We start from the raw sequence: 15,623 nt of genomic DNA on the forward strand, positions 1-15,623 counted from the left end.
GGGGGAGGGGCACATTTTAGCCCGCCAACCATCCCCCGCCACTTTCAAACCCCCACCGCCAGGGTTCGAAAGTGGCGAGGGCCAGGACTAAATCTATCGGGGCCCATGCCCCCACCTAGCTACGCCCCTGGTGCAGGGGCCACATTTCTCTATAAGGTCCCAGCCGCAAGCTACGCTGCCACACTATGGTTTTCCAGACACTTGTTACAACACAGCCCTAAACCTTGAAGGGTTTTATTAAAGACACACCTTTGGGTTCCTGGGCTCTAGATTTACCAACAGGCCTCTGTCTGCAGTAAGAGTGCTAAACCTTGAAGGGTTTATTAAAGACACACCTTTGGGTTCCTGGGCTCTAGATTTACCAACAGGCCTCTGTCTGCAGTAAGAGTGCTAAACCTATGTTTCTTTTCACATTTTCTCTCATCTTTAGTTTATGAACATATAGACTTTCCTATCTTTTAATGAAGCTCTTGTTCCTGGTTTTTTTTTTTTTTGTCAGTTTGTAAACCGCTGTGACCTGCTCAAGCCAAGCGGAATAGCAAGGATTTTAATAGGGTGCTGAAACAGCACTGACCCCCCCCCCCCCTGTCCGTGCTTCTCCACCCAGTCCTTGGGGGAACACTCAGACAGCCGGGTTTTCAGGATATCCACAATGAACCTGCGTGCGTTTTTACTAGGCAAGGGGTGGGTTAAAAAAAACAGATCGACACGTAAATGTGCAGAATGGGAGAATTATTGCGTACAACGGAGGCAGTGCATATTCTTTGCAGATTTCCTGACAACCTGACCGGTTGGCTCTGCCCCCAAGGACTGGGTTGAGAGCTGCTGGTTTCAGTTGGGATTGTGGGTTTTCTTTTTAACAAATCAGAAAATTAGGGTACCAAGGCACTGAAAATGCTTTTTTATTGAGTATACACAGCGGCGTACCATTTTCCATTCATTCACTGCAAAGGATTAACATCGGCAGGAGGTTGGAGCAAAAGCTTCAGAGGGGGGCAGCGTGGCCCCCCCCCCCCCCCCCACAAACTCTGGTCCATTAATATGTGCTCTAAAGCTGTGAGGAGTGGGGGGGGCGGGGGGGGGGTCAAGAACAAGCACAAGAGAGAATTGTCTCTAGGGATACATTTCACTCTCCCCTAGATCAGTAAACAGCCTCCCCACACCCCCCCCCCCCCCCACCCTATACACAGGAAGCGGGTCCCAGTCTGAACCTCAGTCACCCAGGTGGACCCTCCCGCACACACACTTAGCTTGGGCTTATCCCCCTTTTCAGGAGCATTATTCTTCCCCTCAAGCCCTTTAGACAAAAAAGCAGTAAGCAAACGTTAAATATTTTTAACCAGAAAAACAAAAGGTACAAAATTTTTTTCTAATTAACAGTCCATCCGAGACCTCACCCTCTCCAGTCCAGTTGGGGGAGAAAAGAAGAAGACCTTTCACTCAAGGAATGGAAAGGAAGGGGACATGGGAAGAGGCCATGCGAAAACACACACCCCCTCCAAGACCATTTCCCCCCCAAGGAGACAAAAGAAACCCACCACAAGCGGAGGGAGAAACGAGGACCAATCCAGAAGAGAACGGAACAGGAGAGGGAGAGGCGATGAGCTTTTGATCTTTCTCAGGACAGAGAAAACAGAAGACTAGATTGATCCACAGATGATGAAGTTGAGAAGGAGTGTAGAGAAATGTTGGTCCCAAAAGCGGAGCCCCTCCTTCACAGAGGGGCATCCCAGGCACTTCCTTCAGCGGGAGGTAGCCCTGGCTCTTCTGGTGTGGCACATCATACAGAGAATGTGTCCATCCAAGGGGTAACATCCACCCTCATCTGCCTCGATTGAGAGAGGTTTGTTGCAGTCCTGGGGAGGAAAATAAAGTCCATAAATCCTCAAAAAGAGAGAAGATGGCGAGAAGCAGTAAATGGACTTGATATACTGCCTTTCTGAGGTTTCTGCAACTACATTCAAAGCAGTTTACATATATTCAGGTACTTATTTTGTATCAGGGGCAATGGAGGGTTAAGTGACTTGCCCAGAGTCACAAGGAGCTGCAGTGGGAATTGAACTCAGTTCCCCAGGATCAAAGTCCACTGCACTAACCACTAGGCTACTCCTCCACTCCACAGGGAAAAGGAGACGTGACATTACCTCACATGTGTAACACTTCATGTGGAAGTTTCTCTCCAGAGCGACAACACGGACAGTCTCATCCTTCCCGGGCTCCGGCATGATAGGATCGTTACAGACGCAGCAGCGTGGAGCATACTTCCTGCATAGCGAAAAAGACACACAGTCAGTGCGCCTCGCTCCCTGCACACGCAGATTACAAACGTACCTGACAAACCATTAAAGAGAGGCTGGTAGGGAAGCAAAAGTTACAAAAATGCGACCGACCGCCTCGCTGCAGCTAAGCCAGGCAAATAATAAAAAGGCATTTCTTCTACCCAGAAGACTGAAGGGCAAGACAGGAAACAAAATCATATCATCCTCCATAAAAACACACAACAGCACACTAAGCCTCCCTCACCCAACCCTTCCTTAAAGAATTTCCCAGGATCCACTCACTGTATTGTCGCAGATGCCCCTCTGATTCAAAATGGCGACCTACTCGCTACAGGCTTCTTTTCCCAAGCTAACGAACACTTACTGCACCTAAAAAGAGCTCGCGATGGGATGCACTGAGGCATCCCACAATAATTCTGAAACCTGCAAGCCAAACGCTAAGAAATCATTTTTATTTTATTGCAGAGGGGTCGTGGACAGCGGGTATTTCTGGGCTAAGTCAGTCAGTTAGCATGTCTGCATGCGCATGAGACCTTATCACCTACAAAATAAGCGATGGCAAGTTCCCCCACGCTGACGGCAACGTTGGTACATGGCCATGAATTTGGAAAATCTGCCCTTTTCTGCCTGCACTAAGCGAGCGGGAAAGACCCACTTAACAGTCTGCTAAGGCTACTTTTTAAACACAGTTTAGTAAAAGGAGCCCTATGGGTTATGGTTGCAGTGAATGTTTTTGTTTTAATTGAAAGAAAAGTAAATTTTAAAAAACCCATTTGAACTAAAAAAAAAAAAAAAAAAAATTTTTCAGGCTACAGCGTCAGCATTTCTTTACATGCCGACTGCCAACCCCCGAGTATCCTGCTAGAAGGTACCCGGACAGCTACATGGCAACATTTAAAGGACAGCGACCCCACGATACCTGTGATAATCCTCCACGCAGTGCGGCTGGTTGCCCTGGTCCACGATGAAAGGGGCCCCTTCAAGGCTTGTGTGACACACAACGCAGGTGAAGCAGTGAGGGTGGTAGAAGTTCCCTGTGGCCCTCAGCATCCGGTCGGTGATGGTTTTCTTGCAGACGCTGCACTTCTCCAGGGTGCCCTGAACGAAACGAGAGAGAACCCCGGCGTTAGAGGGGCAACAGGCAGCTCAGGGCTGGAGACAAGGGAAGAGAGAGTGATCCCCCTCACCGTGTAGCAGTCCTCACAGAAGGGTTTGCCATCCATGTCGTAGAACTGGTTGCCCTGTAGCTCCCGCTCACACTTGAAACAAGTGAAACACTCTACGTGGAACAGCTGGTCAAGGGCTCGCACGGCGGGCTGGGTCCGAGACAGGGGCTTCCGGCATATTCCGCAGAACTCTGCGCAGAGAGGAGGAAGATTAACACCGGCAGAAGCTACAGAAAGCACACCGTCCCGGGACACTGTCGACGCTTGTACCGTGTAGGGGAATATACATCCTAATTTAAGTTCAAGCACATCTTACGGGGTAGCACTGGTCTCCCCTCCGTACAGAGGTGTTTACCCAGCTGTACTCACTGCTGGCAGTGAGACAAAGGAGTCTACAGGATCTATATTTGGAGAACGGGTAGGGCAGAGGTACCAGGGCACAGCTAGACCTGTGGTTGTTGCTTCCATAGAGGGCGGGTTTTCCATCTCCTTCATCAGGTTCTGCGTCAGCCTCTCCAGCTCCTCCACCTCCTTCATCGACAGGCCGTTACCCCGTGAGGGACCTTGGGTGGCATCTGAAAAGGATTCTGCCACCTTGTGCTGTTGGTGTTTAGGCCCCTAAAAAAGTATAAACAGAGCGACAAAGAGGGATAAGAACTGTTGCACCTCCTTTTTCATTAAATTTTATTTAATGTTCAGCAGCCATCAGATTCATGTACAAAACGGAAAACAAAATGAGCCACTCGAAAAGGTACAGAACATAGACATGAGCTGGAAAACCCAGAAAGTACGAGTATCCCTCTGGGGGTCTCTGATCCAGAGGGACCCCCAAGCGACAAACTGTCTCAGCGAGGCCACTGAAACTTTTACATAAACCAACCCCACAAACACCCATTCAGCCCCTACTCCCACACCCCACTGGTACAATAACCCTAAGACTAAACTGCTGTGCTATTGGTCCTGCTTGTACGACATCCCTCCCCACACTACACAATAAGGAGCTAATTGTGGCAAGAGGGTTTTGAAATCGAGTGGAGGAGTGGCCTAGTGGTTAGGGTGGTGGACTTTGGTCCTGGGGGGAACTGAGTTTGATTCCTGGCACAGGCAGCTCCTTGTGACTCTGGGCAAGTCACTTAACCCTCCATTGCCCCATGTAAGCCGCATTGAGCCTGCCATGAGTGGGAAAGCGCAGGGTACAAATGTAACAAACTAAATAAATAAATAAAAATACATAGGTGCAGTTCTGATGAATGACCACTAAAGGGTGCTGTTACTCCACAATGAGGAAAACGAGTTCTTTCCTTGAACTCTAAACCCACTGCAGGGGGTCCTCAGGACATGGAGTGGCCTTTACCATATCCAACTTTAGGTCTTATTCCTGAGTCTCCATTCTTTCCCCTGTACCAATATATACATTTCCTTTTTTTTATTTTAGGGAAGTGATTAAAACTTGCCAGCTGTAAAAAATGTTCAAGCCAGAGGAGCGTCTACCCCCCCCCTACATAAGCACTCACACCACTTCCTGCATAGCCAGAGGAGTTTCTGACTCCTACATCCTCCAGATCCACTGCCTGCCCTGTTCCCTAAGTAACTACAGCTACATAGATGCCCCAGTTCTGAAGTGTAGGGCTTCAAAGCACTCTGGGATCCATATTGCATGAAGAGAACAAGGCCCAGGGATTGGGGGGGGGGGGGGGGGGGGGGGCTCCTGCCAGCTGTCAATGCAGATTAAGTGGGAAATAGCTCTTTGCTCTTCAGGCTTCATAGCAGCTTTTCAGCTAAGCCACCAGAACCTCCCTCCCCCCACCTAGGCAGAGCAGGGGCAGAGGAATGGGATTTGATAAATCGCATTACACTCACTACTTCACCACTGAGGATCCTCTGTGCCTGTCCCAGGCTTTACCCCCTCACTCCCCCAACGCCAAGGATATACTGTACCCAGCACGTGTTTTCTAGTAAAAAAGGTGCCTGTACTCAAATGCCAGGCTACCCTTCAGGGGTGGGGTGATCACTAAGGGGCCCACCCCACAATAGCCAGGCACAGAATCTATGACAAGGCAGAATTGGTGTGTAGAGCTTGAGCTCTTTCATTAAAACTTGGGGTCCAAGGGTCAATTTTTGCAGACAATGGAAAAGGTGCCGGTACTCAGTACCCCTTCAAAAAAAAAAAAAAGCCCTGACTGTACCTATTCCAGGTTTACCCCTCACTCTGTGGAACAATCAAAGCAGACTTCATTTATTAAACGCAGGTACTTTCTCTGTCCCTAGTGGGCTCACATAAACCAATCCTCGGCCCCATCCTCAGGCTCTTCACTTGCCAACACGTCAGCGAGGCTGTTAGCCCCCAGTGGCTCATCTGTTCCTCTGCTATTTGGCACCCAAGTGCAACCTTATGCTAGAGAATTACATAAGGTCTTGATACACCTGTGCCAGATACTTACCGTTCCTGCCGGTGGCCAGGGTTTTTCTTGGACTGTGGGTTTCTCCCGTTGCTGAACGTAACTGAATCCTGTAGAGGGTGCAGTCTTGGCCCCAGAGGACACCGGAGCCTGCGACGCTTCTCGCTGCGGTGAATGCACGGCGCCCCCAGGTGGCGGGAAGCGTGGCTGCACTGTTCTGGCAGTAGGGTCTTTAGTTTGTGGCAGCAGCCCAGCAGGACTGGGTTTGGACACGGCCTGCATGAAGGGGGCAGAGGTAGCGGTTGGAGGAGCCACTGCTGTGGGTTTGGAGGTCACAGGGACCGACACGGGGCTATACTTCTGCTGTGGCCGGGCAGCCCAAGGGGCAGTGGGTGGTGGAAGTGGGCTAGTTTTGGTGACGGGGAGTGGTGGTGCCAGAGGAGGAGCAGGGATGGGCTCAGGTCGGTCTACAGTGCCAGGAGTCACCTACAAAAAGAGGGAGGGAGAGAGAGAGGTCATGGCAAGAAGTATCACCGCATCCTTTTCAGATCGTAGCATTTCATATCGCATCATATCAACATAAGAACTACCCAATCGGGTCAGACAACTGTGTAGTTTCAAAAGCTTGCTGTACACCCTAATCCAATAAAAGCCTTCAGAATCTGTGATGGATCCAGAGTTCTCCAGAGCCAACACAAATAATGAAGCGGGAGAGACAGAGAGAGATGGATGCCCAATCCACAACCTCAGGGGCAAATTGAGCTTTTCTGACTCTCCTTGTGCAGTGGCTGAAACAATTCAATAATCACTTTTCATTTAGACATTTGCCACTTTTGCTCCTGCTTAAAAAAATGTTTTTTTTGGAGACCTAAAGAAACATTTTCAGTTTAAAGTATGGAGGAGATTTTTTTCGCCAGTTTATGAAGCCTATACAAAACATTATTCAGTGTTATCTGTGGCTGCTGTAAAAAAAAAAAAAAAAAATTAAATGGGAGAAAAAAAGTAAAAAAAGGAACAGTTATCTGAAAAACTAGTGAAATAATTTAATTCTTATTTTTGGATTTGTTGTTGATACGGTTATACAAATATTACAATAAATGATGCTCCCACAACCAATTAAAACGTTAGAGTGGAGGAGTGGCCTAGTGGTCTTGAATCCAGAGGTGGCCAGTTCAAACCCCATTGCTGCTCCTTGTGATCTTGGGCAAGTCACTTAACCCTCCATTGCCTCAGGTACAAACTTAGATTGTGAGCCCTCCTGGGACAGAGAAATATCCAGAGTACCTGAATGTAACTCACCTTGAGCTACTACTGAAAAAGGTGAGAGCAAAATCTAAACAAATTAAAAAAATAATAAATAACAGGGCTTTGATCCTGTCAACCTGGGTTCGATTCCTACTGCAGCTCCTTGTGACCTTGGGAAAGTCACTTAACCCTCCATTGCCCCAGGTACCAAAACTTAAGATTGTGAGCCCTCCAGGGACAGGGAAAGACCCAGTGTACCTGGATGAAACTCACCTTGAGCTACCACTACCCAAGCTGCAAAGGTCTAAAGTATAAATCAACTTATGCATCCAGCTTCTCCTACATAAGCACTCAACTATGGAACGCACTACCAAACGTCACGAAAACAAAGCACGACCTAACAATCTTTCGGAAATTATTCAAAAACCAATTTGTTCAAAAAAGGCATACCATAACGACCCAACCTAAACACCGGAACCCCACAACACAACAAAACTCATACAAGAAATGGACAAAATTTAACCCTTCCTCCTTGACTACCCAATGCACTCTATCACTTATTGATCCTTAATGCAATTACTACTACTTAGCATTTCTATAGCGCTACAAGGCATACGCAGCGCTGTACACCATAAAGAGACAGTCCCTGCTCGAAGAGCTTACAATCTAGATAAGACAGACAGACAGACAGAACAATTAAGGCTAAGGGAATAAAGAGGTGAGGATAAAAGGACAGGGCAAGTGAGACGTGGTTAGGAGTCAAAAGTAGTGGTAAAGAGGTGGGCTTTAAGTTTGGACTTGAAAACGGCCAAAGAGGGGGATAGACGTACAGGCTCGGGTAGTCTATTCCAGGCGAGAGGTGCAGCAAGATAAAAGGAACGGAGTCTGGAATTAGCAGTAGAGGAGAAGGGGACAGATAAGAGGGATTTATCAACAGAACAGAGTAGGTTTAAAACAAATTGGAGAAAGTTTTTCTTTACTCAGCGTGTGGTTAGACTCTGGAACTCATTGCCGGTCTTGCTGAGTTTAAAGGGGGTCTGGACAGATTCCTGAAGGAAAAGTCCATTGATCGTTATTAAATTTTGGGTTTTTGCCAGGTTCTTGGGGCCTGGATTGGCCGCTGTCGGAGACAGAGTGCTGGGCTTGATGGACCTTTGGTCTTTTCCCAGCGTGGCAGTGCTTATGTACTTATGTACCCGAGGGGGGGTGTAGGGAGAGACAAGAGTGGAGAGGTACTGGGGAGCGGCAGAGTGAATGCACTTATAGGTCAGTAAGAGAAGTTTGAATTGAATGCGGAAGCGGATAGGTAGCCAGTGAATTACCACTCTGTATTTCTCATACCGAAATTGGCGATCGCCATCACGGTATTATGTAAGCCACATTGAGCCTGCAAATAGGTGGGAAAATGTGGGATACAAATGCAACAAAATAAATAAAACAAAAAAGGACATTCATTTCTTTCCTTTACCACTAGATGGCAACATCGGATCAGTATTTAAATGGGAGGGTTTTAAGTACTGCTCATAGATGGCTACAGATCCTTTCTCCGCCACGTGAGGGTAAGAGGAAGGGAAGCTAAAAGAGGAAGTGGCGCCACCAGCAGAGAAGAGCAGGGCAGGCACTGCAGAGAGAGTGACAGTGCACGCTGCAACCAACACCTCCAAATTCAAACCAGTTAGCTAAACAGCAGGCTCTTCTCTTGCCCTGCCTATCCAGAGATCACCTTCCTGCAATCAGTTAACACATTGTTCAGTATTCCCAGAACACATCTTGAGCTTAGCTATCCATTTCGTCTCTGCAAGAGCCGAGCTGGAAATGGCAGAGCTGCACGTATACAAGTGCTACCATTTCAAAATCAAAGCCATATCTCTCGCTCCATGACCATGCGGCCCCTCTGCTCTGGGAGGGGGGGGGGGGGGGGGTCACTCACCCTGCTCCGGAAAGGGTCATTTTTTTCCATGTCAGCCAAGATGCTGGAGAGAGAGTCTATTTCTCTATCTATACTGCTCAGCTGTCCACGGGGTTTCACATCCTGCTGGGAGAAGGGCAGAAAGGATTAGTCACTGTGAGCGACATATTTAAAAAAAAAAAAAAACAACTGAGCTTCTAAATTTAGGTACTTGAGTAAAAGACTAACTTTTCCAATATTTCTTAGCCAACTTTAGGAGTTAAGGGCCTGATTTTCTCCACTGAGCACTGACTCCAGCGTTTAACACATTATTCAGTGTCACTAAACATATCTCAGCAGCGACTGAGCTGCTGAATATTCATTTACTTCAAGATTTCTAGCCCTTAGTGGTGGAAAATCACACCAAAATAGACCGTTACTTGGCCACTTATAGCACAGGTAAAATATGGCCATCTACCAACTTAACGGCCAGATTTTATCCGTATAATATTGAAAATTTACGGATAGATGAGTTATAGATCCAGTGCCTGTTGGGAAACACACACCTTACTTTGAACACCAGGCCCTGAATTTCCAGCTGAAAATTCACCAAGGTTTGCAAGTTTAAAAGTTAGAGTTTTAATTTTAGGACGGCCCATTTATTGTGGTAAGTTTAGGATTCTTCCCTCCCTCCCAAGAACGTTACATAGATCCATCCTGTCCTCTCACTCACCAGCTCTGACAATCTCCCCACGGCCGGGGTCTCAGCCTCTGTGGCAGGTGGAGGAGGGGAAGGGAAAGCCTCTTCCGGGGCCGGCGGAAACGGATCCTCGAAAGCCGGAGGTGGTGGAGGTGGAAAGGCACTGGCGGATGAGGCCATTAGTTCTTCGGGGGGAGGCGGTGGCAGGGGGAACTCTGAAGGACACCAAGAAACAAGGGTTATCCCGACAAACGGACAGGCGCAGAGGCAAGAGACCTGGATATTGTTTTCTTACCTTCAGTGGGGGCTGCACTTGGAATCTCCCCCACACGCCCGATGTGTGCTCGGGCACTCCCTGAACCCAGCATGGCAGGTGGGGGAGGGGGCATATCCGGATCTGGTCCCCCTGCAGAAACTCCCCCCTTAAAAGGGTTCAGCTTGGGCTTGGGGGCCACCACAGGAGCAAACTTCTTCTGAGGGGCATAGAAAGAAGGCGTGGATATGTTGATGTTGACGGAAGAGGTCATACGGGCCCCCGGTGTCCCAGAGGAAGCCATGGGGGGTGTGAAATGCACCTGCAGAGATGACAAGTCAATATTATTAAAGAGTGAAAGGGACAAATTTGAGAAGGCAAGAAAGAGCCTCAAAATCCAGAAACAAAATAAGGCTGACACAGTATCCAACAGAGAAGAGGGGAATTTGCAGAGAACGCAACCCCACCCAGCCACAGACGTACAACCCTGTTTTCCCACACTTCTAAGAAGTTCCTGTATCTGGTTATTGCACCAGTTTCCCCCCCCCCCCCCCCCCCCCCCCCTCAGCAGTTCCTGTATCTCTGGCTATTGCCCCCGTTTCCCCCTCCTGCCCCTCCCTAGCATTTCCTGTATCTCTGCTTAGCCATCATCCCTGCCTCTTCTCTACCCCTCCCCAACCAGCTGCTGTACCTGGTTATTGCCCCCTGGTCACGGTGTCTCCCCCCCTCTCTCAGCCCATCTCAGGTCCCGGCTCTCTCTCTCTCCCCTCTCCCAGATTCAGCATGGATGCCTTGTGCTCTCTTCCCTGCTTCCGGTCTCCACGGAAACGGTTCCCCTGATCCCTGGCATCCAGATCCAAGAGTCCTGCACCACTCCTCCCAGCATCCATCCTTCCGACACTGCTTCGTGTGGGTGTGCTTAGCTTCTAGGACCAGAAAGGTTCCACTCCCCCCCTCCCCCTTTCTTGCGCTGGCAGTCTCTTCACCCATCTCTCCATATCTCCCCCCCCCCCTTTTTGTTCTGGGCTCTCAGCCTGTCTTATATGGATTCCACCTCTCATGCTCACTCTCTCTCTCTCTCTCAGCATTGCATAGAAATATTTCAGTGTTGGTTGACATTATCAAAATGAAGATAATGTAAAACCTCTTTTCTCCCGTTCATTAAAGCAGATCCTGCAACTCTGCAGCTGCTCTACAACCATCTCCCTCCCCACACAGCTGGAACCTCTGGTTATCCTATGAATATCTGACCATTGGGGGTTGGAGGAAGAAATGTCCTGAAACCCCACTACCAGCAGTAGGTCACCATAGTCTCTTGCAAAGTATGGAATTATCAACAAAAATTAACAACCTCCAACCCAAGGGACAGGCAAGCGATATGTGGAAACGCAGGTCCAGATATACTGCCCACCCCGCCTTTAAATTCTCCTTTTCACGCAGCTGAAAATACCAGGGGAAATTCAGGCAAAATGCAGAACAAGCTGCAAAAAGTAAACCATGGCCTGGGTCTTATTCCTAGGTCTTCTTTCTTTCCTCACCCCAGCACTGAAAAAGTGCTTTTCAATAAGCAGAAGTTTTATTTTCAGGTTTTGTTTTTTTGTTTACTTTCCTTTTTGCTTCTCAAGAAAACGGGGTAGGAAACCTATGTTTTGGCTCAGCCTCAGCCACCACCCCCGCTAGCTTCTATCAGGAAGCGGAGCTACACACCACTACTGGCAAAACTCATAGGAAGAAATATTAATTTACAAAATCCCACAGCCACAGAGCAAGCTTACAAGACAAAACTGGCTGGGATTGCAGAGCTGAACATGTATGAGGAATTCTTGAATCTTTGCCCCCACCCCCAATTCCTGATGAGATCACCGCTTTGGCAGGAAACCTGAAAATCTCTCGCAATCCCTATTGCTAATCCTCCAACCTCTGGCTGGGGGCCGGGGCCCCAGCACAACACAAAAAGATGATCTAATCTCTCTCTCCCCGCTCCCCCCACCCCCACGGGAGCCACCAAGAAAAAGGGGGAACGACTGAAAGGATGCAGGCCTGCTTCGGCTACAAGACTAGGCCTCATTTGGCAAGTTTGCTGGAAACTCACCACAAACCCTTAAGATTACATTCCACGAAGTCCCAAGTATCTTATTACTCAGTACTTCCTATGAATCAGCATTTGACCAATGCCTCAGCACTGGGGGGGGGGGGGAACACTCTTCCCTCTGAAACAGTATTACTGCATGGCAATGAGGGTCACACATTCCAGTGAACCACTATTGACCCAGCATGGTGTTAAGCAGGACTTTCCCCTTTGACTGGGTACTGACCAGGGTCCCAGCATAGTGTTAGGGGAGACTCTTCCCTCAGAGAGTTAAACAGAAATGCCTCTTGAAGAAATAAGCTGTATGTAAGCAAATAAGAGGAACCTGTACTGAGAGAGGAGCAGGCCACATTGTTCCTCCTGAGTACAGATGTAATTCCATGGAACACTGCATACTAAATTGAAAAGTCACTTTTTATGCTTTCAGTTACTGCAGAGTTGCAAAGGCATAGAAAGCACAGGCTGTGTTCTATGCTTAGTGCTATCAACCAGTGGGAGAGCTCAACAACAGGAACACAGTTTAAAAAAAAAAAAGGTTGCAACCTCTGTTGTGCAGGAATTCCAAGGTATGCCCAGCAATACAGTCACTGCTTAAGGATTTTTTTGTGTCCGGGAGAAAAATGCCAAGGGCACCGGTCCCTGAAATTGTTTTCCGGCAGCTCCTCTTGAGCCTCATCTACCAGCTGCAATGCCCAGAGAGTCAGCAATTCCCTCAGTCACACTCCAGCCAATCGCATCAGCCGGTGAGAATGTGCATTTATGATGTCAGAGGCATTATGGGCCAATCAAATCCTGTTCTCTCATGCAGTGACTGAACAAGGCCCACTCCCTGCTTCCCCACCAGGGACCAAGGGGACAGGGAAGGGATTAAGAAAAGATTATGGCCCACTGCCCCGTCCCTCTCCCAGCCAAGTGCCTCTAAATGTCCCACTGTGCCTTTAAATGCCCCACTTTCCTCCCCCCCCCCCCTGTGCCTTTAAATGCCCCAGCATTCCCCTTGCCAAGCCTTAATTTCCCACCATCCCAACCCTGTCTCTTATCTCTCTTCCTCCTCCCCACTGCTTTGTCCTGGATCCCAGCAGGGGAAGGAAAAGGGCAGCAGGAGAGTCTTTGAGGGGTTGGGTGGGTCTCTTCAAAGAATGCAAAGGGGGTAATAAATGTGCTTTACAGTGTTAGTGCTATAGGCATTAGGCAGCTGAGTGGGAGCTTAATATACCTATATGTAATAATCTATATCCACCAGTCCACAGTGTAATATAGTAAATAACGGAGGCCCGTAGGACAAGGAAGCCTGGTAAAGCTATCTAATAATCTTGTTACATACCAGCTGGGGAAAGTTTCAGTGCAGTTGATTTAAAGTGAGACTTGTTTTCCCAGTTCTGGCCTTAAAGAGGCAATGGACAAACCACAGGTCTGCGCAGAGCCAGGACTCCAGGCGTCCCAGGGCTGTTGTGACTGGTTAAGTCCAATAACAGGGTCTTGAAAGAAGGAGAAAAGGGAACATATGGCCTCTGAAACCCAATCCACTCCACTCTACTGCCTACACTCCCAGAGCAGCAAAAGAGACAGGTCAGGCTGGAGGGAGCCTCAGAAACCTGGATTCAAGCACAGCACAAGAGGCTGTGAGTGTCAGCCCTTAAGCCAAGGCTCATCTTTGTCCTCTCTGCTTCTTCCTAGTCCAAACTGAAGAGTTGCCTGACTGGGCTTAGGAGAAGGGAACCTAAAATCAAAGCCATGCTCTCCTAAGCACCCAGAAAGAAAGTTATCAATTAACTCAGCTGGAGAGAACAAGGATGATTCACCCTTAGCAAAAGCAACCAGGAAAAACAAACTCACCTTCTGAAACTGGCAGCAAAAGCTCAGGACTTCTTGGTTTCCAAAACTTTTAGCTGAGTCTTTTCTCTCTTCCTGGTTAAACTTTGCTACCACACAAGTCCTCTTCAAACACCTCCCCCTCTTACAAGCCACATCCTAGCCAGCCCTGCTTTCCTGTAGCCCAACCCCTGTCTGAGCCCCAAAGCAGATGTTTGTCCATAAAAGGGAAAGGAAGCAGACTGAAGTCATAGCAGGGAATGTGGCAGCGATGAGGTAAGGGCAGGCAGAAAGGGGAGGAGAACCAGGAGGAGAGAGGGAAGGAATTCCGGGGAGAGGGAAAGTTAAACAAGGTCCAGCAAGTCAGGACCAAGACAATTCCAAGAAACTGAAGCTCAGAGCCCTCCGGTTCAAAAGCCAAACAAACTGACTTTTGTTCCAGAGGTGCAGCTTTAAGAAAGATTAAAAGCAAAACCAGAAGTACAAGCAGATAAAGTTCCCCTTCTGCAGCCTCACTCATGAATCTTTACTAAATTTCCATAAAGACTTCACTCTGATGCATATAAAGCCCGAATACAGTTCAGATAACTAAAGAGCAGATCTTCGGAGTCACTGATACATATAATGCAGGGAATCAGGATGCAACACATACAGCTCAAAAGGAGAGCCAGGCAGACCCATGATGCAAATACTAGTAAAGATTTATATAGCACAGACACACGCAAGAGAGGGCCATGCTCTGTAGAGTTTACGAATATCATCAAGACAGATTGTCTTCATCTTTCTTGTGTATCGGTGATGGTGTTCAGTGTTCTTGCTGTATCCATAGTTTACATAGCTCGGGTGACACCTGCATGGTGGGGATGAGGTGTCACTGGAAGGGATCTAATGATTTATTTTATTTATTTTTTATTTATGTTAATTTATGTACTGTATCTTATTGCAGCTGCAAAACAGAACGGTTTACATATGTATAAAAACAACTAATGTATACAAATAAACAAACATAGGAATTCCATTCATGACAGTAGAGGAGTGTGGTAGCCGTGTTAGTCCACTCTTAAGGTTATCAATAGAAATCAAACAAAATAAAACATGGAAAAGAAAATAAGATGATACCTTTTTTATTGGACATAACTTAATACATTTCTTGATTAGCTTTCGAAGGTTGCCCTTCTTCCTCAGATCGGAAATAAGCAAATGTGCTAGCTGACAGTGTATATAAGTGAAAACATTCAAGCATTACTATGACAGTCTGACAGGGTGGGAGGAGGGGGGTGGGTAGGAAGTATGCATGGGGACATCATGCATCTCCTTTGGAAGACCATTCCAAAGGGAAGGGGACAAATAGGAAAAAGCCGATCTCCGTGTAGATTCCCATCTAGTCTTAGCAAAAGGGGGAATAACTAACCTGTTATCTGTTAGGGATCTAAGAGTTTGCATAGCGGTGTAGGGAATTGTTAAGTTCGACAAATAACTAGGGTTTAAATGTGTAAAAGGCCTTGTGAGTCAGAACAAGAGCTTTAAACTTTACTCTTGCTTCGACCCGGGAGCCAATGCAGACGATGCAGTAAAGGTGTTACTCTATCATCCCTCCGGGCCCTGCAGATCATACGCGCTGCTGTGTTTTGAATTCTTTGTGATCGCTTTAAGTTGGCTTGAGTAATCCCAGCATTTACAATATTACAGTAGTCTAAACGTGAAGTAATATACGCAGATGTCAGTGTTTTTGAGAAAGTCCTTACTTACTGAATTTCTAACTGACCGAAGCCGCCTCAGATGGAAGAAAGAT

General features: G+C 47.7%; 1 protein-coding gene across 4 annotated transcripts; it reads right to left on the reverse strand.

Moving 5' to 3' along the window:
* Positions 1 to 887: 887 nt before the first annotated feature.
* Positions 888 to 14,068, reverse strand: ZYX (zyxin). 4 transcript variants are annotated; one of them, XM_030187706.1, is made up of 10 exons: positions 13,856 to 14,068; positions 9,973 to 10,252; positions 9,711 to 9,892; positions 9,020 to 9,124; positions 5,887 to 6,330; positions 3,895 to 4,063; positions 3,467 to 3,636; positions 3,199 to 3,377; positions 2,145 to 2,265; positions 888 to 1,856 (listed from the first exon to the last, which is right to left on the reverse strand). In XM_030187706.1, the coding sequence occupies exons 2-10, from the start codon at positions 10,232 to 10,234 to the stop codon at positions 1,743 to 1,745; spliced, it is 1,746 nt and encodes a 581-aa protein (XP_030043566.1). In that variant the 5' UTR covers positions 10,235 to 10,252; positions 13,856 to 14,068; the 3' UTR covers positions 888 to 1,742. The 4 variants fall into 4 exon arrangements, with proteins under 4 accessions (XP_030043566.1, XP_030043569.1, XP_030043568.1 ...); XM_030187709.1 differs by having other exon boundaries at positions 9,020 to 9,121; positions 13,856 to 14,067; XM_030187708.1 differs by lacking the exon at positions 13,856 to 14,068 and adding an exon at positions 12,563 to 12,624.
* Between the last annotated feature and the right edge of the window lie 1,555 nt (positions 14,069 to 15,623).

Source organism: Microcaecilia unicolor, chromosome 14 (assembly GCF_901765095.1).
Source record: "Microcaecilia unicolor chromosome 14, aMicUni1.1, whole genome shotgun sequence".
NCBI classification, from domain to species: domain Eukaryota; kingdom Metazoa; phylum Chordata; class Amphibia; order Gymnophiona; family Siphonopidae; genus Microcaecilia; species Microcaecilia unicolor.

Bases quoted from the DNA above. Each gene is read 5' to 3' on its own strand.
- ZYX (XM_030187706.1), bottom strand. From the start codon at position 10,234: ATGGCTTCCTCTGGGACACCGGGGGCCCGTATGACCTCTTCCGTCAAC. The intron at 9,125-9,710 runs GTGAGTGAGAGG...CCCTTCTCCCAG, and splicing joins TGGGGAGATTGTCAGAGCTG to CAGGATGTGAAACCCCGTGG. The intron at 6,331-9,019 runs GTGAGTGACCCC...CTCTTTTTGTAG, and splicing joins ATGACCCTTTCCGGAGCAGG to GTGACTCCTGGCACTGTAGA.